Source organism: Gorilla gorilla, chromosome X (genome assembly GCF_029281585.2).
Source record: "Gorilla gorilla gorilla isolate KB3781 chromosome X, NHGRI_mGorGor1-v2.1_pri, whole genome shotgun sequence".
NCBI lineage: Eukaryota > Metazoa > Chordata > Mammalia > Primates > Hominidae > Gorilla > Gorilla gorilla.
Window position 1 is genome coordinate 57,032,726 of NC_073247.2, and position 23,337 is coordinate 57,056,062.

At 41.8% G+C, this 23,337-nt stretch overlaps 1 protein-coding gene and 1 pseudogene across 4 annotated transcripts in view; both read right to left on the reverse strand.

Annotated features, from left to right (window-relative positions):
• The window catches only part of SLC9A7 (solute carrier family 9 member A7), a 155,277-nt gene that overhangs the window by 33,986 nt on the left and 97,954 nt on the right, over window positions 1-23,337 (reverse strand). For 3 of the 4 annotated variants that reach the window (XM_055375637.2, XM_055375638.2, XM_019019079.4), the window contains exons 8-13: window positions 20,054-20,159; window positions 17,758-17,846; window positions 17,552-17,665; window positions 15,109-15,220; window positions 9,650-9,803; window positions 1,997-2,056 (exon numbers count right to left, since the gene is read on the reverse strand). In XM_055375637.2, coding sequence (XP_055231612.1) covers window positions 1,997-2,056; window positions 9,650-9,803; window positions 15,109-15,220; window positions 17,552-17,665; window positions 17,758-17,846; window positions 20,054-20,159 — 635 coding nt within the window. The remainder of the gene's footprint in view (window positions 1-1,996; window positions 2,057-9,649; window positions 9,804-15,108; window positions 15,221-17,551; window positions 17,666-17,757; window positions 17,847-20,053; window positions 20,160-23,337) is intronic. The other variant, XM_063703304.1, reaches the window with a different exon arrangement.
• LOC109024633 (phosphoglycerate mutase 1-like) lies at window positions 11,123-13,706 on the reverse strand (annotated as a pseudogene).

The window sequence follows — 23,337 nt, forward strand, 5'->3', positions numbered from 1 at the left end:
GAACCAAACTGATCTCTGGGAAGAGGAGGTAAAGCAATGGGCCAGGGTGTTTTGGTGTGGAACTGGGCAGCAAGAAAGAACAGGCACAGGATTTTTTTTTTTTTTGGTGAATTTTTTTGAGACGGAGTCTCACTCTGTCACCCAGGATGGAGTGCACTGGTGTGATCTTAGCTCACTGCAACCTCCATCTCCCGGGTTCAAGTGATTCTCCTGCCTCAGCCTCCCGAGCAGCTGGGATTACAGGCAGGTACCACCATGCCTGGCTAATTTTTGTATTTTTAGTAGAGACGGTGTTTCACCATGTTGGCCAGGCTGGTCTCGAATTCCTGACTTCAGGTGATCTGCCCACCTCGGCCTCCCAAAGTGCTGGGATTACAGGCGTGAGCCACCATGCCCGGCCCAGGCACAGGATTTTAATTGCAGGTTTAAAGCCTCAGAAGACTTTAGGGTCCCCCAACTTTCTGAAATTCCTAGTGCCAGGTCACTGTCCACTTTACGTATCTCTCTCCTGACCTGGTATAACGCTTCTGATCCAGGACACTGGAACTTTTTTATGCTGTTTTATTATATCTTATTTTAGCATTCCCCTGATACATCAGGGCTAAGCTCATAAGAACACAAATGACAGCCTTTTCTTCCAGAATGGGCAGAATTATCTTTATTTTTATTAGGAATTAGATAAATGTGGACATCCCACACTAAATGAATAAATAAAGCAAGCAAACTGATGTGCTCATTCTGGGATGAATAAATACCAAAAATTGATAATTTCTCTGCTGGTATAATTTGTCCATTCTGATTAACAGATAAAATGCCATAAAATCTCGGAAAGTTTAGAAGTATTCTATGTTAATTAATAATTTTTTCTAAAAAAAAAACCCCGAATGGTCAAGGTTTTGAATAATTTGAGGAATATGAGACACACATCTTCATATAACATCTTGAACACCATATCATAATCTGAATTTGCTTATGTCCCAAGTCTAATAACTTACACTTTGCCTGAAGGACTTTCCTTCTTGAAGGCATGCTTCAAAGGAAAGGGTTTCCTCTGCAATTTAGCTGGTATCAAAGTCAGTCTCCAAAAATGAACATGTGTGTGTAGAAAAAAGTGTGATTTCAGTGAGCTTAAATACTTAAAGTAATTTCATGTGAGTCATTACAGTACGCATACGGGGCCTAGTGATATCCCAAGACCCGTGTTCCACTGCTTTCACCACTGCCCTCAAGGAAGTGAGATATTCTCACAGTGCCGAGAACAGAGTTGAAGCCTATTTTGCATTTGATTTATCTATCAGCACCGAGAATCAGATCAGGAAGAAAACATGCCAATTAGAGAAACAGAAAGGAAAGAAGAAACATTAAAGTTTGTACTTTGCTTGCCCAGACATCACCACCCTTCAGCATAGTTATAAACTTGGAAGGATACAAGAAACAAACTGCATTAGAGGAATCTTTATCTTTTTGGTTAAACATTCTTCATATCTTCTGGTTCACCATGACAAGGCACAAGTACACAAATATGTATTTTGAAAAACTATAACAGCAGTGGTATTTAACTAAGATGGTGTAAGCCTTACCCCAGTCATGGTTGAAATATGAAAATTCTAGTTCTCTTTATGAATTAAGAGCCTTATTTACTAGATCATAAGCAGGATTTTGTGGGAAAAGTGTGGCTCTGAAAGTGAGCTGCTCTTAACACTAAGCTCAGTTGTACGAAAAGGAGACACTTGACAACTCAGGCTTTATGTTGGCAATACATTGCCTAAATGTGGGGAAAGCAGACAGAATCCCAAGAACACTGACACATCAATCAACCCAGAGGAGGGGTGGAAAAAATGATTAGAATTGACTCAACCTTTTGCACCTTTACTAAAAGTGGGGGTTGGCACACGCAGGAAGGAAGAGAAAAACAGTGTAAAGAGAAATATCTGAGGTTAGAAAGAGGAGAAAAGCCAGGCCCAGTTAATTTTTTCTGAGGATGCCCTTGTGTCACCTGAAGTACTGCCAGTGGTGTTCATTCTGGTCCTCTTCGGAGGGCTCCTCGACGCCAACTCTGGGCAGCAGAAGAAGGGAACGTGAGTGTGACAGGGACAACAGGAGAGCCAGGAGCTCTGGGCAAATGATCTGGACCATGTCCATGAGAGAATATTTTTCACTTTCAATATGAACCCATATCTTCTCTTAAACTGTCCCCATCCTCTAAAACCCAGAGAGGCTGAGAGGCCACTAAATTTAAATTTAAGGCAACAATGTCAAGAGCCAGGTTAAATGAGGATTGATCAGGAATGAGGATGAGCCTCTCAAAATATAATGTAATAAAATCAGAGGATGAAATATACCTCATAGAAAACAAATTTACATAATTTTTTCAGAAATTCATTTGTTTATAAAGATACCAAAAATAGAAAAAAGAAATTGTTGCTTAAATATGTTACACATATTTAAAGTGTTTACACATATTTTTACACATATTTGACAGAAAGAACAAAAAGCATGATATTATTGAAAAACAGCAACAATACTTAAGAAGACAAAGATGGCCTTTTTTTCCAGACAAGCACACCATGTTGTACACAGGATCAACCTGAAAGTCGGGAACCCAACTTCTGCTATTCTCTTTAGCTTGTAGCCTTTTGAATTGACATGGTCCACCTTCACCTTCCTTAATAATTTCTGGGTTACTTAGAGTGCATTTGAATCTTACCATCATGTTGGAGCAGGGTTTCGTAAACTCGGCAGCATTGACATTTTGGGTCAGATAATTCTCTGTTGTGGTGACCCGTATGGTGCACTCACTGTAAGATGTTTAACAGAGTCTCCGGCTTTCACCCACAAGATACTAGTAGCAACCCCACCCACCAAGAAGCTGAGGTTTTGACCCCTTCCTCTGGTTGTGGCCAACTAAAAACATCTCCAGATACTGCCAAATAAATGTCCCCTGGGCGGCAAAATTGCCTTCAGTTGAAAATCACTGCACTGAACCACGTTTTCTCAATGGAGGCAGTATCACCCTCATGGGTATAAAAATTGGTTCTTGTAGGTTAAAAAAAAAAAAAAACCACTCAGATATTACGATGGTTTGTAACCCTCCAAAGTGCCACAGCACAGACAGAGATGCATAGCAGATCTGTGATATTAAAATTTCACTGGGGGAGGTAATTGAGGAAAAAGTTTTTAAAGGCTCCTCAGCAGTGGCAATAATGAAAAAAAGATTGAGAACTACTTCACTAGACAATGCCCAAATTCTCATGTTATTAATATCCCCTGACATATGCAAGTGAGGACACGATGCTTCTTAAGGTGGTACTTTTAATTAGTTACATGTTCAGAATGTAACTTAAATCAGACTCTATTACTACAACATTGAAAAATTATAGCAAACACCAGAAAAACAAGCCAGATTCCTTAATGTAAGATTCATTGTCTCTTGAGAGATAGTATTAATAATAGTAGCAGCTGTAATGCTATGATTAATACTATTAATATAATAACAGCTAAAATATACTAAGTGCTTATGTGTCAGATGATACATTGATGAGAGAATTTTTCATTGCATTATTTATTACCACATTTTATCCTCACACTATGACTGTCCCCATTTAATCAGTGAGGAAACTGAGGGATACAGGTGAAATAAGTTGCCCAAGGTCACAAAGGTAGAAATGGTAGAGCCAAGATTCCAACTCAGGCTGCTCGTCTCCAGAGCCTCAGCTCTTCCTCTTATAGGATACTGCCTTTGATTACAAGGAGGCATCTTTAAGTTCTTTTAAAATACCCAGTTGCAAATGCTATTACATAAAGAGCTCAGGCTTCTCCCTGCCTTTACTCCTTATGTTATCTTGCAAAGAGCTTTATTATAAATTCTCAGTCTAACAGGATTATGCCAAGTAGAGCATTCTTACTTGTCCTTGAATGATATTACTACACTCTGGAATGTGAAAGTTACAGTTCATTTGGCCACCTGGGTGTATGTCGTTCCACCGCCTCCCAACCCACTATCTCCACCATTTCGTGTGTGTTACTTGAAGCTGACGGCTCCTAGAAGACGGCCACCATGCTGTCACAATGTGCTCAGGACACACACAGGCTCATCAGGCAAAATAATCCCACCATCATTTTTTAAGTTGCCAAAATTACGTCCTTTGTCAATAACAACTCTTACTCAAGAGACTGAGAAAAATATTATGTTTCAACAGAAAGCAATTTGCACATTTTGCCATTATGTTTTAAAATATCAATCACAAAACACCAATGTAAAAAGATAAGTTGGATTTATGGAAAGCAGTGACCTGGCTTTGGCTTTATAGTTATATTCATTTTTATTTTATACACAGACTTGAAATTAGCCATAGTAAGAAACACAGCTAACTCCTATTTATGGTGAACTCCAAGAACCACCCTGGGCTTCTGACTTCTGAGCAGCTACTTAACAGCTCATCAGGGCCTCTATCAGTAGCCTGGAGAAGTAAAGAATGAGTCAGTGCTGATCATATCGAGGTCACAGGGGTCAAAATGCCAAACTGAATTTCAGGGGGTTTCTGAATCAATTTAGAATAAGAACCTGGGTTACAGAAATGATTCATGGCCATCACACCACAAGCCACAAGCCAGAAAAATTAATCTGTTTTATTACCTTATTTCAGAGGGAATTTCTTTTGGTGTAATCTCTGTAAATGTCAGTTTCTACACTTATGTAATCATTATTTATACATATCTGGAAAAATGCAACGAGCTGACACATATATATTTTTCAGTAATGGCATTATGCTGTCTGGATAGAGTCAGACAGAAGGAAGGAAATGATAAAGATAGAAATCAATTAAAATGAAATTAGAAAAACAATACAGAAAATCAATGAAATAAATAGCTGGTTCTTTAGAAAAGATCAATAAAATTGGCAAATGTCTAGCAAGACTGACCAAAAACAGAGAAGATATATCAAAAATGGAATATCACTATAGACCCCCCACAGACATCAAAAGGATAACAAGGGAATGCTACAAACAACATAAACTTGACAACTTAAATGAAACTGACCAATTTCACAAATTACCACAACTTACCCAATATGAAATAGGTCATCTGAAAAGCCCTATAACTAATAAAGAAATTGGCTTCATAATTGAAAAACTCCCAAAAAAGAAGTCTCCAGGCCCAGATGGTTTCACTGGAGAATTCTACCAAAAGTTTAAGGAAAATAATTAACACCAATTCTACACAATCTCTTCCAGAAAAAAAAAGAGTGAGGAACATGTCCAACTCATTTTGTGAGGCCAGATTACTCTGATACCAAAAACAGACAAAAGCAGTACAAAAAAAAAAAAACTACTGACCAATGTCCCTCATGAATACAGACATAAAAATCCTTAACAAAATGTTTGCTCATATAATTCAGCAATATGTAAAAGAATAATATACCACATCAAGTGGGGTTTATTTCAGAGAAACAAGGCTGGTTCAATATTTGAAAAGTAATCAATGTAATTCACTATATTAATAGGCTAAACAAGAAAAATCATATGATCATATCAATTGATACAGAAAAAATAATTGATAAAATTCAATACCTGTTCATGAAAAAAAACTCTCAGAAAACTAGCAATAGGTAGGAACTTCCTCAACTTGAAAATGAACATCTACAAAAACCCTATAGCTAATATTATAGTTAATAAGGCAAGACCGAATGCTTTCCTCTTTTTTTTTTTTTTTTTTTTTGAGATGGAGTCTCGCTGTGTCGCCCAGGCTGGAGTGCAGTGGCGTGATCTCAGCTCACTGCAAGTTCTGCGTCCTGGGTTCACGCCATTCTCCCGCCTCAGCCTCCCAAGTAGCTGGGACTACAGGCACCTGCCACCACTCCAAGCTAATTTTTTGTATTTTTAGTAGAGACAGGGTTTCACCATGTTGGTCAGGCTGGTCTCGAACTCCTGACCTTGTGATCCGCCCACCTCAGCCTCCCAAAGTGCTGGGATTACAGATGTGAGCCACCGTCCCTGGCAAATGCTTTCCTCTTAAGATCAGAAACAAGATGAGGATGTCCATTTATACCACTCTTATTCTACATAGTAGTGAAAATCCTAACCAGAGCAATAAGGCAAGAAAAGGACACAAAAGGTACACTGGTTGAAAAGGAAGGAAAAAAAAAAAAACTGTGGCTATTTACAAATACTATGATGGTCTATATGGTCTATGCAGAAAATTCAAAAGAATCTACCAAAAAAAAAAAAAAAAGGACCAAAACACTTTCAGAACTAAAGAACTAGTAAGTGAGTTCAGCAGTATACAAGTTCTAACAAAACATGTACAGGACTTGGATGCTGAAAACTGCAAAAATCAAATGAAAGAAATCAAAGAAGGTCTAAATAAATGGAGAAATATATCATGTTCATGGATTGGAAGATTCAACATAATAAAGATGTCAATCTCCCCAAAAATTAATGTAAAGGTTTAACATAATTCCTATGAAAGACCCAGCAAGATTTTTTTTACATGTAGACAAATTTATTCCAAAATTTATATGGAAAGGAACTAGAATAGCCACAACAATAAAGTGGGAGGAATCACTCTGATGCTAAGGTTTGCTGCGTAAGTATAGTCATCAAGACAGTAAGGATAGACACATAAACCAATAGAGCAGTGCAGAAAGACACCCCCATGCATACAGACAACTGATTTTTGACAAAGGAGCAAAATTAATTCAATGGAGTAGGATAGTCTTTTTAACAATATTATGCTAGAACAACTGGATAGCCATTGGCAAATAAAACCCCAACCTAAACCTCACATCTTATATAAAAATTAACTCAAAATGGATCACAGACTTAAATGTACAGTGTAAAACTAAAAAGCTTTTAGAAGATAACGCAGAAGAAATCTTCAGGCCTAAGGCTTGGTGGAGTCCTTAGACATGATACCAAATACATGACCCATAAAAGAAAAAAAATGATAAATTATAAATTAAAACTTCTGCTCTATGAAAGACCCTATTAAAAGGATTAAAAGACAAGCTACACACTGGGAAAAAATATTTGCAAACCACATATCTGACAAAAGACTACAGTCTAGAATAAAGAACTCTAAAAACTCAACAAAGAAACAAACAATCCAATTTAAAAATGGACAAAAGACTTGAACAGATATTTCACCAAAGAAGACATATAAATGGTAAATAAACACATGAAGTCATGCTTAATATCATTATCTATGAGAGAAATGCAAATTAAGACCACAATGAGATATTCCCACATACCTATTGGAACAGCTGAAATGAAATACCCTGACAGTACCAAATGCTGGGGGGGATGCTGAGAAACTGGATCCCTCATACACTGCTGGTGGGAATGTACAATGGTACAGCCACTCTGGAAAACAGTTGGCAGTTTGTTATAAAACTAAACACGTTTACTATCCAACCCAGAAGGCACACTCCTGGGCATCTATCTTGCAGAGGTAAAAATTTATGCCCACGCAAAAACCTACACAAGAATATTCACAGTGGCTTTATTTATAATAGCCTAAAGCTTGAAACTATCCAAATGTCCTTCGAGGGGTAAATGGTTAAACAAACTCTGGTACATCCAGAGTTTGGCTGGAGCCACTAATTAGGCAGCAGGGACCAGAGGAGGAATGTGGCAGGCCCACCTTGGAATGCTACTCTGCAATAAAACAGAACAAACCTGATACATGAACAACCTACATGGATCTCCAAGGCAGTTACAACAGCAAAATGTCAAAAGTCAACTCTCTACTCTCAATGGAAAATTATTTGGTCCCGTATATGTTTGAGGGGAGGGGGAGGAAAGGATTTATAAAATAGCATGAAAAACAAACATGATTTAATGAGGCTCTGAGCATCCAGAGCATCTACTAGGTGACCAGACAAACAGGAGCAGGAAGTAATCTCAGAGGTCACCAAATGCAAAGATTCTCAACTGTGTGCAGGGTAAACCTTTTTTCTTGCCCTAATTCTGCTACATAGAACAAAGATGGTACCATCTTATGTCTTAAGTTTAAAAGTAAGAGACTGTAAATTTTCTTCAGGTTTATATGCTCAAAGATGGATTCTTTTCCTTAATCCAACCCTTGAGATTCATGCCAGGAAACTGAAATTCTAACCTTCCCAAATTTTATAACTCTTCTTACAGGCAGTATAGCACAGTGGTTAAGAGTGTGGACTCTGTGGTATGAGTGCCTAGGTTCAAATCCTAGCTTGTCCACTTAAAGCTCTGTGACCTTGGGCAAATTACTGCTTTGTGCCTCAGTTTCCCCAACTCTAAAATTGACATAATAGTCCTATCTCCCTTATAAGAATGTTATGAGAATTATCTTAATATATGTATGGTATCTGGAACAATGCTTGCAACATAAGTGTTACTTATTATTATGACTAACACTGATAAACCCCATATTGGTTCTGCAGACCCACCTGGATCTCAGGCAGAGATACACTAGCCCAGAAATGGTGAAGCTGGCAGTGGAAGTGGCAGTGGCTGGCAGCAGAAGTGGCAGCCCAGGAATCTCTGCCTAACATCTATACAAAAACCCCAGACACAGGAGATGATTCTCTCAAATTTTAGTTTCTTCCCCCCAACCCCAAGGATGACTGGGAGATCTCTGTTCATTTTCTCTCCTCCAAGCTATGTACGCTCTGCAGCTGTGTCGGGCATTCTACAGTCTAGAGAATACAAACTAAAAAAGCCAGCAGAGAAAGAAAAACCATTGCCACCTTGTGGCTTTTCAGAGAATTTTTATTCACACCTTTGCACTACCCAAGTGTCTTCTTGTTCCAGAACACGGTCACCCTCTGCAGACCTGAAACTGTGGCAAGTGGCCAGAGCACATCCAGTGATGTGCAGCACAACACCTACAGCTGAAGTGCCCTTGAAATCACCTGGCAGAGTGTCTTACTTAACACTGAGGAAACCTGAGGCCCAAAGACATGAGGGGCTTGTCTTTAACCCAAGCCAGAGTTGGGCTGTGGGTCTCTTGAACCTTATTTCCAATGACCTCTTTACCATAAGATGCTGGAGCTCACAAACACAATCTGGAATTCAAGCGCTCTTGAAAAAGTCAAACTCGTATCAGTGCTCCTTCTGTCCTGACACAGCTACAAAGCCACAGGCAGAGGACATCCATGAAACTGCAACAGGTGAGGGTTACCCAGGAAATGTCACCTCTTTTGTACACTCAAGCAAGAAGAGACAGCATACAGCTTCATGCTAAAATAAAACTCTAATTGCCTCTATTTCTGGCTGGTGAGCTTATTCTTCAGAGTCTGGATTTCATTTCAAAGGAACATGAAATACTGGACTCTGCCAGGGGCTCTTGGTCTATTTTCTCTCCCGCAGCTTTAAGACTTTTTAAATTTTTGCTCTAATGTCACTGTTCTAGCAAGATCCAGGCACTTCTCATTCTTTGTATGTTTGCACTGACAAAAATTTTTAATGACTACATTTTTTCTCCTGGAAAACCCCATACTCCAAACTTTTACTTACTGTTTTAAAAAAAATTGTTAATCCCCCCTCATAAACAAAACCAAAGACTGTAAAAGGTTTCCATGAACTAAAGTAGCACATCCTGCACATGTTGTTGAACATTCTCAGGAACGGTGACAACTGACATACTCAATTAGCCTTGGTTCCAAACCAACCTGATGTTAAGCCATGACAACATGGGTGTCGTGCCTCCTCCAATGATCCAGACAGTGAAGAACACAATGAGAAGGGTGGTCGTGAACATCATCTGGCGAGCATAGGATGCCGTGTCACGGATGGCCAACGCAAATGCCATTGCTCCCCTGAGGCCTGCGGGGACCAAAGAAGATCTACTTATAAGGATTAAATGACAATGTTGTCTCAAAATCCACTGCTGCCATTTGGGGCTAATAAACTCTATTCATTCATGCTTCAGGGGCCAAGTTGTTTTACTCAGAAAGAAGAACCTTAAAGGCATGATTTTCTTTTCTTTGATGCTGTCTTTTGCAAAACTCCCCAACACAATGAAAAAGCATTGTACTGCTTTGTACAGCACTTTTTCAGAATAATAACACTCCTATTACTTACATGATTCTGCTAGTAACATGAAGTAAAAATAAATATAAATAAGTAAAAAATAATATAAGCTAAAACTGTGATCCCAACACAACCCAAGCACTACACAGTCAATATAAACTTAAAAAACAGGCTAGGTACGAGTATGTCAAATTTGTGGAAAACAGTTCAGCATTTCCTTAGCAAAAGGGGAAACCACACAGAGAAGTGAAAACATAACCCAATCTACATCAGGGGTGGTCAACTCTTTCTGTAACCGGCCAGATATTATAGATTTTAGGTTTTGTGGGCCAAGAGGCAAAATCAAGAATATTATGTGGGTACTTATATCAAAGGGACGAACATTTCCACAAATGTTTACTATCAAAAATCAATAATAATAATTGAGGCCACTTTGTTGTAATACAGGTCTAATAATGAAAAGAGGGAAATTCTTTCTGGAGGGGATATTTTGCTTAACTGTTGTTTCAAAGTCAGTGTTGTCTATCATCAAACAGAGTGCAAATATTCATCTGTATAAGACATTCTTAGCTCACGGGCTATGTGAAGACAGGCAGTGGCCAGATTTGGTCCAGGGGTTGTAGTTTGCTGGTACCTGATCTGCATTAATGGATTTAAGATTAATACCATCAGTTTAATGTTTTGGAGTTCATCCTTCTAAGCTCTTTTGTTCCTTTCCCATATCACGCTCATAATTTATTTTATAGTAAAGACTGAATCTGGCCGGGTGTGGTGGCTCACACCTATAATCCCAGCATTTTGGGAGGCCAAGGTGGGTGGATCACCTGAGGTCAGGAGTTTGAGACCAGCCTGGCCAACATGGTGAAACACTATCTCTACCAAAAATACAAAAATTAGCCAGGCATGATGGCATGTGCCTGTAGTCCTCTGCTACTTGGGAGGCTGAGGTGGGAGAATTACTTGAATCCTGGAGGCGGAGGTTGCAGTGAGCCGAGATGGTGCCACCGTACTCCAGCCTGGAGGACAGAGTGAGGTTGTGTCTCAAAAAAAAAAAAAAAAAAAAAAAAAGACTGAATCTACAGTCTTTAGTACATATCTAGTATTAATTTTTATTCACCATGGGCAAGACTGTCTGTATAACATGCGAGAGAATGAAAACTTAGACCTACTATATCTGTTTGTACATTTTTCTATTTTGCAATTTCACAATTATTAATATATGTAATCTGAGCACTTCACTACAATTCACTAAAGAAGAGTGACATCAATAAAAGTTACATTGAAAACAAAGTTGATGTTTTCTATTAATCTATCCTAGATATTTATACACATCTAGGTCACCCTACAGCCGGCCAGCTATGTCACTGGTCAACATTTAAGCCTCTCAAGGGATGCTGACTCAAAGAAAACTTGGGCATCAGAGAGAGACCAAGTATAATACATTTTTCTTTATTTCATTAGGTAAGCATGGTAAGCAATATGAAAGTGAAACCTCAGGTATTTCATAGCCTTGACAAATGAGTTCCTTTTGATAGGCAGATTTCTCCCAGCATAAAATATTTTTTATCGGAGATATCATTAAACAGCACTGTGCACTTCTCAGCTTTTTAGTACAGAAGCCAATGAGCATATTTAAGTTGACCTAGATGACAGGGTTAGCTCCAACTAATCTTCCTCTTGTCCACTGGCATATTCCTAATATGTACATAGAAGCTTATCACCGTCCTCTTCACCAAGCTCTGAATGTCTCCCTGCTGCTCTTGAGTGAAGCTCAAACTCTTTGGCACAGCACTGGAGCTTCTCTGAGGTCTCCACTCTACAGTGGTGGTTCTCAAAGTGTGGTTTTCAAACCAGCAGCAGTGGCAGCTCAGAAATGTTAGAAGAGCCCACTCCATATCCCCAGAATCAGACAGTGAGGCCCAGCAATCTGCGCTTTAACAAGCCCAATGGGCAATTCTGATGTAACCTAAACGGTGAAAATTATGAGTTTAGATACAATTCTCCTTTCCAACCTCACCTTCTTTCCCCACTCCCTTTTTTTTTTTTTTTGCATATCATTCCTTTCTTATACTGATTTGGAAAAAAGATTTAGTATAGTTATGCTCAAAATGAGTACTGGGCCCATGTGGCAGGGCCAAGTAACTAAAACGTGATTCAGAAAACAGGCAGTGAAAGACACACTTGGACGTGATCAAGAGGCATTTCACTGCCATGAAACAAGGCGGGGCAGGGATTCTAAAATACACAGCAGGAGGCACTCCTACCCCTTACAAGTCAAGGAGCTTATGCCATATTGGTATAAGGAATGGTTTATTTTCTGATGATCACGTGGGATTATTTCAACTGCCACTAGAAACTCCACAAGGACTTTTGTTTTGTATTATTTATATACTTTTTTTTGTAAAATAAATGCAACAGAAACTTAATTCAGGATTGATCCCACTCATCAAGTACAGCCAGCCCCTCTGGGGTCAGGGAGGAAACTGGTTTTTTTTGTTTTTGGTTTTTGGTTTTTTTTTTTACATCACCATGCAGGTTACATTCATCTTCCACTGGAATGACTAGAGCCCTCCAGGTAGTAGCCTGACTACAGAAGAACACAGGACTGGCTCCTGGGGGCAAACAGGCTCTCTTGCTTCTCCTCATTGGCCATGCCTTAGCATGGTTCCTCCCTATCTCCTACTCAAGCAGGTCCTTAGTACACGAAGCCCTGGTAAAAACCCAAGTCCCTACCTCTCAACTCTTTTGGATAAGGGGAGTTTTCCCTGGGCTTGGACTGAAAATCTGTGCCCTCCCCGGAGATGCTATCTTGACTAGATTGTGTGAAGACAGTGCGTGCAGGAGAAAAATGGCTGAAATGAAAAATGGGAGCCACTGGTACTCATCTGCAGCTACAACTTCAGATGCCTACAGATGTGGTCAGTGTGACATGTGTAGTGGGGAGGGGCAGAGGAAGGGACGGACAGGGAGGGTGTTCCCGGCGAAAGTAGTCTGTCCGCTGGCCTTTACCTCTTTTCTTTGTCCTGGGCAGCCACAGCTTCCATGGCTTTACGCACGGTCTCTTCATCCCCCAGGAACTGCATGCGCCTGATGTGCTTCAAGTTCTTGTCCAATTCATAGACAACGGGAATAGCAGTCAGCAGGTTCTGCTCTGCAGAGAGACCCTCCAGATGCTTGACAATGCCGGGGAGGCTGTTGCCATGGGCTGTAATCAGCACCCATTTCCCCTCCTTAATCTGGGGAACTATTTCTTCATTCCAAAGGGGCAGAGCTCTGGCAGAAGTGTCCTTCAGACCCTCACAAGAGGGTAGCTGATCTTCAGTGAGGGGTACATACCTGCGATCTTTACTGATGCTGCTGTAGAAGGGATGATCGGGCTCTATGAGAGGTGGTGGGACATCACAGGAGCGCCTCCAGATCTTTACCATGCTTGGCAGCAGTTTCTGCTTTACGAAGGTCGGTCAGACCACCAGAGTGCCACTCATTAAGATGCCAAGTCCTCACTACGGGCAGCCACATCAGGTCAGTGGCATCTGGCACTGTCCAGAGGGTCCAGATCACTCTCTTCTGCACTGATGTGAAGTAGATGTTGAACTTATAGCCAGCATCTTGCAGTGCCTGTCCACCACACTTTGCCTCCTTGTGGCTCCCGGGCTCAGGGCAGTGTCCTTCCAGCCGCTGAAGCAGTTCTCCAGGTTCCAGGCACTTTCACCGTGCCAGATCAGCAACAGCTGGCAGGCGGCAGTGGTGGTCAACCTCACCCTCTTTCTGCATTACTCCATGTATCTGACATTTAAACCAGACTGCTGCCATTCCCTAAACAAGCCAGGCATGCTAATGCTTTTCTGCCTTCCCAAACTGCTGCCTCCTGAAATTCCATTCTTCCAAGCCTAGCTAAAAGGCCACTCCCTTTGTGAAGATGGCCCTGAGCCATTCTCTTCTTGTCCACATTTCTTTCAGACCTCTTTTGTGCAATTCACCAACCTCTCTTGGAAGAAAATTAACTCTTTGTGTACCTGCCTCCCCGCAGCGGACTGTGAGTGACATGAAGGAGGCTGGTCTTTGCATGCTCCACAACCTAGAGCTGTGGCTTATGAAAAGAGGATGCTCAATAAATGTTTGTCAGAGTAAAAGGAAATCATCTTAGAAGACTGTACCTGTATCTAAGTTCAGAGGCAAGCTAGCGTGAGATAAAATGACTGCTTTACTGAGCAGTGCCTGTTGGTTTGATTTCAGTACGACCACTGCATGGCAGTAAAGGTGGCTGCAACTCATTCTCTGTCTTAAAGGACAGAGGTGCCTTTAAGGGTCACAGTAGCCTTTTGCAACTAACTTCTCCTCCCTCTGTTCTGCAGAAATGCTCTAACTTGGGTCCGTTTCTATAAAGCTGACGCTTACCACCCTCACTGCATCATCCACTCATGCCAGTTGCTCTCTCCTTACTCTACTTCCACAGCCTTCTTTATTGTCCTTTGTCCCCTCAGTGGCTTCTCCAGACTTCTCAGCTTTACAGGGAAAAGGGGGGCATGTGGGAGACAGTGTCAATTAAGCAGGATGATCACAGTTATTAAATTCCAGTGTTGGGTCCCTCTTGCTTACATGAGTGTATTTTATTTCTTTTGCTCCACAGAAAGTTAGAGCTGGGGGACCTCAGCTAATTAGTTCAATTCCATTATTTTACAAGGGAGGATACTGCGGCTGGGAGGTGTTGAGTGACTTGGCCAGTGGTCTTTCTCATCAGGAGCTCTTTTCCTTCTAATTCTAGAGCTGGTGCCCTTCAGGAAGCTTAAGGGTTATGAAGATCTTCTAGAAAACAATCAAGCACTTTAAACACCATATCTCCAGGTCCGTTGAGTGGTAGTGATGAAACAGAAATGCAAATATTTTAGGGGAGAATGTTCACATTTGGTAGTACGGTTTGCAAAATCAACACTAACTCAATTGAACATGTACATCTGTCTATTTCTCACTGCAGGGGATACAAAGGGACCAGAAACTTGAATGCTTGTCTTTTTATGAACCTTATCAATTACATTGTAATCATATTCTTGTTACCTGCTGAATAAAACTCATTTTCTTTACACTTACGCCTTTTTACCTGAAAACATCATCATGTGTTGAAAATTCCAGCCAATCTTATGCCTTCTGCCCAAGTTGAGGAAGAAGGAGAGCGGGTAGATGTGCGCGGCTCTGCCCAGGAAGATGGCAACCTGACCACAAGGTAGGAGGTTAAGGGACCAACAGTTTCCAGAATGGCATTCCACACAACCTCCGGCTGAGCAGAGAATTTTAGGAATGCTGTGACACCTCGTTATAGTCCAGAGAGCTGCCCAAAGAAGCTTGGCTGTCTAGTTTCCCCCTAGACAAGTTTCTCAGCAACAAAATGGGACTAATTTGGCCAAGCTTTCCCACCTCCTGATTCATAGAGATCATTTCTAGCTTGTTAAACACAATATTGTAACTTCTTGATTTAATTCAACTGATATCTATCTATCTATCTATCTATCTATCTATCTATCTATCTATCTATCTAAATCTATCTAAAAAGGAGTCCAGAAATAAGCTAAAGTACCACAGCAGGAGAGAGCATTTGAGAGAAGCAAACAGTGTGTGTTGGGCTCTACTAAAAGAAAAGGCACTAGAAGAAAAAAATTGCTAATCCTGCAGTCAAACTATAAAGAAAAAGTTTGCTGGATAAGCGCTTGCAGGCTTCATTTGCAAGTAAACATCAGAGACTTTAATGGCCAGGAAGAGCCTGCAAATAAGAGGTGGGGAAACTTAAAATATTCACAACACTAAAAGACATTCAGATCACTCATAGGAATGAACCCAGGGAGATATTTCTCTACCTAAGTAGCTAAAATGTTTTTTGGAGATGTAAGAAATGGAAAAGGAGTATGGAAAAAGGAACTCTGCTGTGGAAACCAAAGAATGCAGGGAAACTGGTCCTTTGTCACTTGCTGAGTTTAGAATAGTGCCCAACTGAGAGAGCTACACACTCCCCTGGTCAGAGAAGGGAACCCCTGTGGGAGCCAGAGGAACACGGAGCTTCCGTTTTGGCAAAACACCAGCTGCAGGAGCTGCAGCTGTTTCAGACAGAAGCCAGGGCGGAACTATCTTCTCTGTCTCCTGCAGGGTAAAGCACTGCCTGTTTTTCTTCCGTTTTCTTTGTTTTGTTTTAAGCAGAAAGAACCAGGTAATGCTTATAAAGTACATTCTATCCCAGAAGAGAAACAAAAGTCCTTAAGTGGTAAGCAGCAGTTAGGATCTGCAGAGGACCCGGCTTGGCCTCTGCCAGGCCCTCATCTGTAAACAGGGCTGTGCTTTCACTATCTCTCACAGGGTGTCATGCTAGGAATACAAATCAAAACAACATGCAAGGTCTTTCTCAAAAAAGAATAAAAACACTGATCTTGCAGATTTTTAGCTATTAGTCTGGTAAGCATGGAAATCCAAGAAATGAGCCACTGGTTTAAGCGTAGGAGGCTCTCACGCTAGAAGGATTCCAGCATTGCATTAGGCCGCTGTCACTGTCCAGCAGCTTGGTGAGTGTCAGTCATTCCTGCACAATAAATTAAGCCCAGAAGAGAAAAACACTCCTTTTTTGCCAGCATTCCAAAATCTAAGGATAATCATGAGGCCTCAGAAAAGGCAAATGTGAATGTCCAGCAATAGGGGACTGCGCTCAGTATCTTGAAATCAAGCCCCAGAAAAGTTCACTTTAATAAAAACATAGTATCTGAGGCCAAGTGAGCAAAACCCTCAGCTGTCCATCCACTGCTAGGCACATGAGAAGCCAATCCCCCAAACTATGTCTATATTCCAGAAACTGCATTTACAATGGGCCCAGACCAAGGAACCAAATATTTTTCTATTTTATCTTTTCTTCCCTTCATTTTTCTTTTTCCTTCTCCTTTTTTTTTGGTGGGGGCAGGGAGAAAGAGTCTTTCCCACCATGATCTGCAGCAGCAGGGAAGCTTGAGAAAAAGTAGGGTCACTGCCTGCAAGCAACCCTGGGCATTGTGAGGAAGGGCTGCCCATACTGCAGACGTAGTCATGAGCAAGAGGAACAGAACCTTTGGGTCATCCAAATCAGGGAACCTCCTGGATTGGAATTCATACAGCAATGAATTGTCAAAAATAACACTGGAGACTGACTGACATGGTTGCTGACTTTTAGATTCACCAAGAAGAGCACTTTACAAAACAAACTATCACCTGCCAAGCACCAGTTTAACAGAAAGGCCATCTTACATAGAAAAGGCAGAAAGGATGATCTTGGAATACATGCAGTCCTTTAAGTCAAATACATTTAGTGTTATGAAATGCCACTTAAGCCGTCTTTTTTTCATCATAAAAACCCTGTGAACTAGCATGGAGTTAGTCACCTACCCAAAACAGAAATAGTAATTATTATTTTATGATGGTTTATATTATTATATTATTGTTATTTTATATTATTATTATGACTATTATTACTATAGCTTCTCCAACAGTGGTCATCTCTGCATGTAGAAAATGGTGGAACAAGAAAAGGATACAAAAGCTCCAATGATGAAAATGGGGCTGAAAACGTGCTTCTGGAAGGTAAACAGTGCCAGGCCCATGTAGGAGAAGATGAAGTTCTCTGCCAGGAAATGTAACACCTCAAAGAGCTGCACAGAGAAGGGAAAAGGAAGCTGTAACCCTGCAGTTCCCCCTTCCCTGTGTTAACAAGCAACTCGTGAGTACCAAGCCTCTCTCTCACCTGCTTGGTTCGACTTCTTGATTCCACCGACAGATTGTTGTAGGTGTAATGAGCTTGTGTGATTCCACAGAAAAGGACAGCTACAACACCTGTTAAAACATCCCCCCAAAAAAAATCAATGGAAAAAAAAGAGGCAGGGGAAAAAAAAACCCTGCTAGAACAAAAAGTTAAGGTAGGCAAGCCTAGCATATCCAACTTCCTGAATATTTTTGAAACTTTCCTATTGCTGGGTCGGGCGCAGTGGCTCACACCTGTAATCCCAGCACTGCAGGAGGCCAAGGCAAGCAGATTGCTTGAACCCAGGAGTTTGAGACCAGCCTGGGAAACATGGTAAAACCCCATCTCTACCAAAAATACAAAAAATTAGCCGGATGTGGTGGCGTGGGCCTGTGGCCCAGCTACTAGGGAGGCTGAGGTGAGAGGATCGCTTGAGCCTGGGAGGTTGAGGCTGCAGTGAGCCATGATCACGCCTCTGCACTCCAGCCTGGGCGACAGAAGGCAACCTTTTCTCAAAAAAAAAAAAAAAGAAAGAAAAGAAAAAGAAAAAAAAAGAAAAAAAAGTTTCCTATTACTACTGAACACTCCTACAACCCCTCACCTCCCAACCTTTCTGTCTCCCAACCCTGCCTTCCTTCAAAGCCAAGTACCTCAACATCCCCTCCTTGTTCCAGTTTTAAGGGTATCTCCTGCCTCCTCTAAACTCCTCCAACTACCATCTGTAGTTGGCATATAGCATTCATTCCTTCAAAGAGACTGTGAGGGCCCATCCAAATTTTTGTCATATTCCTCACTGTTTTTAGAATGAATGAACTGAATTTCAAACTAATGCTTTATATACATCTATATTTTTTGAGACAAAGTGGATTATATATTATATATCCCTCAGTGGAGGGCAGTGGCATGATCTCGGCTCACTGCAGCCTCTATCTCCAAGGCTCAAGTGATCCTCCCACCTCAGCCTCCTGAATAGCTGGGACTACAGATGCACACCACCACACCCAGCTAATTTTTGTATTTTTTTGTAGAGATGGGGTTTCTCCATCTTGCCCAGGCTGGTCTTGAACTCCTGAGCTCAAGGGATCCACCTGCCTTGGCCCCAAAGTGCTGGGATTATATAGGCATGCGCCACTGTGCCTGGCTTAGATTTTTTCACAGTCTAGGGCTTTAGACAAAATAGATCAAGAGTACTATTCCATTTATCCAAGCCCCGATCTTCTATATTTCTGGTTAATGGTAACCATTTTGTTGTGCGAGACAACTGACACACCTGGGACTTTGCCTACACATTTACAGATAACTGTTAAATTTTAAGGAAGTGGGGCATTTTGTAATGCTGCATATAAAGATTTGCTACAGTATTTTGAAAGGGTGATAAAAGTACATCGTAAGTACCTGGATTATGTACAGAACTGTACTTGAATTTTCTAATGGAAAAATTCAATGTCTTTTTAAAATGAAAGAATGTGAGGAAGTAAAACCACGTTTCACCTCACTAATACTATATGAAACTGACACCATAAAAATGTGATATTGAAAAACAATGATTAAATAGCCCAGAGACAAAACAATGAAAAACCGTGTTCACACTCATCTGAGCAGAGGCAAAATCACCCTTTAAAGGACACATATTTTGCTTGTTATTGCTACTGTTTGTAAAACAACATAGCAATCAAGGGAAATATACAAATAAAATTTTAATAGATTCTTTGCACCTTAACATCTACTTACAGTTAGAATGAGTACTCAAAAATGTAATTGACTTTGGAATTATAAACTTTATCATTAAAATCTACTTTTTCAGGCTGGGCATGGTGGCTCATGCCTGTAATCCCAGTGCTTTGAGAGGCTGAGGTAGGAGGTTCACTTAAGGTCAGGAGTTTGAGACCAGCCTGGATAACATAGCAAATGTTGTCCATCTCTACAAAGAATAAAGAAGTTAGCTGGGTGTGGTACGTGCCTGTAGTCTTAGCTACTTGGGAGGGTGAAGGGGGAAGATCCCTTGAGCCTAGGAGTTCGAGGTTACAGTGAGCTATGATTGTGCTGCTGCACTCCAGCCTGGGTGACACAGCAAGACCCTGTCTCTAAAAAAATAAAATTAAAAAAAGTCTAGCTTTTTGGAAAGTAAATAATCCATTTAAGACAGAACAATAGCCTTGCTCAGCAATCCTCCATACGGACACTTGCTGAACAGTTAAACTCTGTGCAGCTGTTATTTAAGAATTCTTCCCTTCCTTCAAGTTCCCACAGACCCCACTACAGTGAGGGGAAGGGTGGTCCAAGAGTAGAAAAAACCTACCTGTAAATCCGCAGGCTTCTGCCAAGAGAAACGTGCTCCAGGACATGAGGAAGAAGAGCGCCGTCTCCAGCAGGGGGAAGCAGTGCAGTTTGGTAAACTTAGTCACGTTGGCATTCTGTCAAGGACCCTGTCTCCAGGTACATGTATCAGGGCCACCAAGAACCATACTCCACTAGCCCAGGACCCCTCCCCAAAGGGCTAGCCTTTCCCTTCAACCTTTTTTTTTTTTTTTTTTTGGAGGCTCTAAAGCTGCTGGAGATTTCTTAAGTAATACAAATTAAGCTTTCCAGTGGAACACAAGTTTTGTAGGGGCTGGAGAGAGGAAGAAACAGGGAGACATTGTTTAATGGGTACAGAGCTTCTGTTTCGGATGATGAAAAAATTCTGAAAGTAGACGGGGGATGGCTACATGACATTGTGAATGTGGAATTGTGCACGTAAAAATGGTTAAATGACAAATCTCGTTAGCTATATTTTACCACAATTTTAAAAAATTAATCATGTAGGCCAGGTGTGGTGGCTCATGCCTGTAATCCTAGCACTTTGGGACCCGAGGCAGGTGGATCACCTGAGGTCAGGAGTTCGAAACTAGTCTGGCCAACATACTGAAACCCTGTCTCTACTAAAAATACAAAAATTAGCCGGGTGTGGTCACACGCATCTGTAATCCCAGCTATTCAGGAGGTTGAGAATCGATTGAACCCGGCAGGCAGAGGTTGCAGTGAGCCAAGATTGCGCCACTGCACTCCAGCCTGGGTGACAGAGTGAGACTCCGTCAAAAAAAAAAATTATCATGTAATATACCAAAAGCCATTAAATTTAAATGGGTGACTTGTATGGTATATAAATTATATCTCAATAAGGCTGTTCTTTTAAAAATTCAGCATTCTAGAGAAACTGGCAACTAGTTTTCTGTGCTCCTTGAATGGCCATGGTTCTGAGAGACATGGTCATGACGTCAGGCTGGCTTGTTGGGTTGGTTCCAGCAGGGCTGTGACGACAAGGTCTGTGAGACCCTGACCCCTGTGCACCACCGAGGCCACCTGAGTCCACAACAGGTGCCTAAGGAAGGCACAGGAAAGAAAGAAACGCATAATTCTTGAGACAGCTACCAGGTGCTGGTGTCACCTTTTGGGACCAGAGATCCTTCCTGTAACAGTGCCATTCAACACACAACCAGCATAGAAGCATCTCATGAGGGATCTCACTGAGCAATATACGTCTCCAAGGCATCAAAAGGGCCCTTGTGAAGAAAGCAATTTAAATCTGCGCTATCCAATGTGGTAGCTGAACACTTACAATGTGGCTAGTCCAAATTGAGATGTGTTGTAAGAGCAACACACACACTGTATTTCTTTTTTTCTTTCTTTCTTTTTTTTTTGAGACGGCATTTCGCTCTGTCACCCAAGCTGTAGTGCAATGGCACGGCCTCGGCTCACTGCAATCTCCACCTCCCAGGTTCAAGTGATTCTCCTGCCTCAGCCTCCCGATTAGCAGGGATTACAGGTGCACACCACCACACCTGGCTAATTTTTGTATTTTTAGTAGAGACAGGATTTCACGATGTTGGCCAAGCTGGTCTCGAACTCCTGACCTCAGGTGATCTGCCCACCTCAGCCTTCCAAAGTGCTGGGATTACAGGTATGAGCCACCACACCCAGCACACATACCATATTTCAAAGGCTTGGAACAAAGATTGAATGTATAAAATCTCATTAATTATTTTTATCATGACTGGGGGAGGAGCCAAGATGGCCGAATAGGAACAGCTCCGGTCTACAGCTCCCAGTGTGAGCGACGCAGAAGATGGGTGATTTCTGCATTTCCATCTGAGGTACAGGTTCATCTCACTAGGGAGTGCCAGACACTGGGTGCAGGTCAGTGGGTGCGCGCACCATGCGCGAGCCGAAGCAGGGCGAGGCATTGACTCACTCGGGAAGTGCAAGGGGTCAGGGAGTTCCCTTTCCTAGTCAAAGAAAGGGGTGACAGACGGCACCTGGAAAATCGGGTCACTCCCACCCGAATACTGCACTTTTCCGACGGGCTTAAAAAACAGCGCACCAGGAGATTATATCCCGCACATGGCTTGGAGGGTCGTACACCCACGGAGTCTCGCTGATTGCTAGCACAGCAGTCTGAGATCAAACTGCAAGGCGGCAGCGAGGCTGGGGGAGGGGCGCCCGCCATTGCCCAGGCTTGCTTAGGTAAACAAAGCAGCCGGGAAGCTCGAACTGGGTGGAACCCACCACAGCTCAAGGAGGCCTGCCTGCCTCTGTAGGCTCCACCTCTGGGGGCAGGGCACAGACAAACAAAAAGACAGCAGTAACCTCTGCAGACTTAAATGTCCCTGTCTGACAGCTTTGAAGAGAGCAGTGGTTCTCCCAGCACCCAGCTGGAGATCTGAGAACAGGCAGACTGCCTCCTCAAGTGGGTCCCTGACCCCTGACCCCCGAGCAGCCTAACTGGGAGGCACCCCCCAGCAGGGGCACACTGACACCTCACACGGCCGGGTACTCCAACAGACCTGCAGCTGAGGGTCCTGTCTGTTAGAAGGAAAACTAACAAACAGAAAGGACATCCACACCGAAAACCCATCTGTACATCACCATCATCAAAGACCAAAAGTAGATAAAACCACAAAGATGGGGAAAAAACAGAACAGAAAAACTGGAAACTCTAAAAAGCAGAGCGCCTCTCCTCCTCCAAAGGAACGCAGTTCTTCACCAGCAACGGAACAAAGCTGGACGGAGAATGACTTTGACGAGCTGAGAGAAGAAGGCTTCAGATGATCAAATTACTCTGAGCTACGGGAGGACATTCAAACCAAAGGCAAAGAAGTTGAAAACTTTGAAAAAAATTTAGAAGAATGTATAACTAGAATAACCAATACAGAGAAGTGCTTAAAGGAGCTGATGGAGCTGAAAACCAAGGCTCGAGAACTACGTGAAGAATGCAGAAGCCTCAGGAGCCGATGTGATCAACTGGAAGAAAGGGTATCAGTGATGGAAGATGAAATGAATGAAATGAAGCAAGAAGGGAAGTTTAGAGAAAAAAGAATAAAAAGAAACGAGTAAAGCCTCCAAGAAATATGGGACTATGTGAAAAGACCAAATCTACATCTGATTGGTGTACCTGAAAGTGATGGGGAGAATGGAACCAAGTTGGAAAACACTCTGCAGGATATTATCCAGGAGAACTTCCCCAATCTAGCAAGGCAGGCCAACATTCAGATTCAGGAAATACAGAGAATGCCACAAAGATACTCCTTGAGAAGAGCAACTCCA